General features: G+C 27.4%; 1 protein-coding gene across 1 annotated transcript; it reads left to right on the top strand.

The window, feature by feature from the left end:
* The first annotated feature begins 2,156 nt into the window (after positions 1-2,156).
* On the top strand, positions 2,157-2,714 carry LOC129893064 (uncharacterized). Its single transcript, XM_055968557.1, has one exon. It carries the CDS (start codon positions 2,273-2,275, stop codon positions 2,630-2,632), a length of 360 nt encoding a protein of 119 aa, XP_055824532.1. The 5' UTR covers positions 2,157-2,272; the 3' UTR covers positions 2,633-2,714.
* Positions 2,715-3,907: the final 1,193 nt, after the last annotated feature.

Here is a 3,907-nt window from a genome sequence, read left to right as displayed (position 1 = left end):
ACTAGCCAAGGCTAGCTAGCACGCTTTATTTATTTAGAAAAGGTTTAAATTTATCGCAATATAAATTACTTATCCTTTCATTCCATTATTAGTCTACTAATATTTTATTCTGCGTATAGCGGGAGCCTTAGTGCACCGGCTATCTTTTTAATATATACTTTCTCTATTTCATATTAATTGAATTTTTGAGAGATTTTTTATTATTCAAAATAATTAAATTATTCAAAGTTCAAGATGAATGTTTGATATTTTTTTATATTTGTCCTTTTATTTATTAAAGTATTATATTTTTTAGAAGATAAATCACACTACTTGAAAAGTTATATTTATGATTTTACAAAGGGCAATAGTGAAAAGTATGGTTCAAATTATGTCCTTGAATATTTTTCTTAATATGTGTACATTGCCTCACAAATTCAATTAATATAAAATAAAGAAAGTATTTTCATAACTAAATTATCTCATATTTTTTCATTTTCAATAATGAAATTTCAGTTTAATAGGAGGATACTTCTAAGTGTTCAACTATTTTGAGAGAACAAAACCATCAAATTTGTCCTTTATATATGATAATTATTGTCGTCAAATCAAGGAATAAAGTTAGTTGCGCTCCTTCATAATTCATTCATTAAGATTTGAAATGATTGAAATAATTAAAAATGTAAATCACACGAGCAAAATCGAAAAATAAATCAGAACATAATAATTAAAATATGCTTAATTTTTTTTAAAATATAAACTAACACCTAAAAGAAAGTTATTACGTGGTCGAATAAGAATCATTAATTTTCTTTAATATCAACTGCTTATTCATTCATTATGTTATAAAATTACACCCATCTTGAAGCTTCGTTAGGAATCAAGGATAAAAACGAAACTTATTTCTTAAACAACTAATAATAATAATAAACCAAATTTAACTAAGGTTATTTAGTTTTGGATAGTACATGACAAATTTGACCATTTTTCTTTTTTTAACCAAAATAGTTACCCATCTATCACGAAGGAATATTGTAGAGTTAGTGACGGAGTAAAAATTTTGATTAAGAAGTTTAAAATTTAAAGAAGTAGACATACGAATTAATAAAGAGGTTTCGACATCTATTTTATATATATATATATATATAAAACTATTTTATCAATATATAAATAGTATAATTTTCTGTCGAACGGGATTTGGATGAACTCCTAACCATAAGGTGGCTCCGCCACTAGGTAGAATGGATGGAGTTATTTTTCTCTTAATCAGAATTTCGAATTTGAGGCATGAAAAATTCTTGATAGAAAGTGTTAACCCAGAATAGGAATTACCAAATGCTGATTCAAATTAATCAAAGCTCCAATACTAGGGGTGTGCATCGGTTGGTTCGGTTTGGTTGATTTATTATCGGTTCGGTTTTTAATTTTTAAATACGCTAAATCAATAACAAATTAATAAGATATTTTTTATCAATTTTTGATTTATCGATTTTTTATCGTTAACGATTCAATTTTCGATTTACCCAATAAAAAAATGTTCATAAAATAAATATATGACTTCACACTTCTCTAATATTTTTTGGTAAGTCTATAAATGCTTTGATATAGTGAAACAAAAAAGATAATGAGAAATTGCATCAATAAGAGCATATGTAGTACGAAGGCTACAATTACATGTTACAATCAAAACATAATATGGAATTTTTGATGTTAATCAAATTCATATGGCTACAAACTTGCAATAACTATAATTACAAAGTAAAACTAAAACTAAAAACAAGCAGTCAAACAAGACAATCTTGAACAATTTAGTTCTTACTTTAATTTTTAGGTTTTGTGTAAAAATTAAAGAGGACTTAGACTGAAGTAGAAGTACTGTGAAAATTGTAACATACTATTCTGTTAAAATATTACTAATATTTAATATTTATAAATAGTAAAGTAGTACAATATTACTGTCTTAATTGGGTTATCAGTTTACTCAATAACCCAATACTAAAAATAGCTAATGAATTGATAATCCGATAATTTTTTTTATAAAATCATTAAGAATCCATTAACTCAATAACTCAATAGTAATAACCCAATAATATTTTTTTCAATTCGATTTATTGGTCGGATGAGAAATTAAAAATAAAAAAAAAGGTTACCCACCGCACCCCGAAACTCCACACCGCTTTTCCCCTCTTTTGACACTATATATCTTCCTACGACACTTCTTATACCTTTAGCCATTTTTCAATCTCTAACGAAGCTCTTTCTTCACGAGATTTACACAGAAAATTATTGGAAAATGGCTACGGGAGCTGCTGGCGACGGACTATTTCGGGGAGTATTCGACGGATGTATTTCCGGTCACGATATGGGGATTCAACAAAGGCCGTACCACCGGAACTGTGGCTGTGAACTTCATAAGTCCCGTGGAAATTGCTCTCATTCTTCTCGTTGTACCAACGTATCTTATCCGATTCGACGATCGTGGAGCGAAAGCTGTCTATCGTTGGCCGCCGCTTCCGCCGGTGGTGCCTCCGGTCATTCATCGACATGCTCTTCTCCGGCCTCTGCCGCCGGCGGCGGCACGGATCTCACCGGAAAGAAGAATTTGGTTCGTTCTAGTAGTGTTGATTACGACGTCGTTTTGTTTAAGGTTTGATAAAAATTATTTGACACTTTAGTTTTTTTTCAATTATATGATTAATTCCTAAAGTAAAAAAAAAATGGATTTATTTATTTAATTTGGGGGTTTTGTGTTCATTTGTTTGATAAATAGAATTATGAAAATAAAATAAAATATTAGAGTAGTTTTTTTCCTTCATTCTTTTATGGTTTTTTTATTTCCATTTCTCATGCAAAAATTTAATTTCTTAGAAGTAATATTTTTTACTCTCCATAATCAAACGTTTTCTCTTCGAAATTTGAAGTTATAGTTTTACTACACTCTATTGACTATTAGTATTAAATTCATCGTATGGTTAAAATTAAAGTTTTCAAATAATATTTATCGAAATTTTGTAATTAATATTTAATATAAAGATATTGGATTCATCATTAAATCTTGTTTAAACTTATTATATTGGTAAAATTATGATGAAATTTTTATGTAGACTTCATTTGTGCTTAGTTCAAATGAACTTGTAGCCAAAAAGCAATATTCAATTTCAAAATTATTAAATCTAATTTAGTAAGTTTGAATTTTGTTCCATTTAAGAAGTGGAACATTTTTCACGTACACATAAATTATAAGGTCAATACTTACTAATAAGAAATTTTAGTTAAATCTGATCAACTCAAGCCAAACTTATTAAACCAATATAGTATTTTTTTAAAAATATTTTTTTTTCTCCCTAATTATAGTCTTTCTGTTCAATTTGGAGAAATTTAACAATTTCATAGAATACATGCCATTTTTTCCAATAATTTTTTTTGATAATTATTCTAATGGACTCCACAATAATCATAATATATTCAGTGTATAATATTTTTTTTTCCTAGTTATAGTCTTTTGGTTAAATTTGGTAGCAATTTAACAATTTCATTGAATACCTACCATCTTTTTCGATAATTATTCTAATGAACTCCTTAGTGCATAGTATTTTTCTCCCTAATTATAGTGTTTCGATTTGGTAGCAATTTAACTATTCCATCAAATACATGTCATTTTTTTTGGGTAATTGGACAAGTTAAAAGTTTTTCTAAATGTACATCAGACAAGAAAAAAGTTCTCTCATCATTTTAATTATCTTGCAAAGTAGGAGCAATCCGTGCAAAAACTTGATATTTAATTATAATTCTTTAATTTTAATATTAGTGTTTATAGATAATTTTAATTAAGTGCACCCAATTGGCTAACCAAGATCTAAATCAAATACTTACAAACTGTATTTTACAAAAAAAAAGAGGAACATATACGGGTTGTATTGAAAGTAGC

The sequence above is a fragment of the Solanum dulcamara genome, chromosome 6 (genome assembly GCF_947179165.1).
Source record: "Solanum dulcamara chromosome 6, daSolDulc1.2, whole genome shotgun sequence".
Lineage (NCBI taxonomy): Eukaryota > Viridiplantae > Streptophyta > Magnoliopsida > Solanales > Solanaceae > Solanum > Solanum dulcamara.
The sequence above is the reverse complement of the archived record's forward strand: the minus strand, read 5'-3'. Positions and strand labels throughout refer to the sequence as shown.

Bases quoted from the DNA above. Each gene is read 5' to 3' on its own strand.
- LOC129893064 (XM_055968557.1), top strand. From the start codon at position 2,273: ATGGCTACGGGAGCTGCTGGCGACGGACTATTTCGGGGAGTATTCGAC.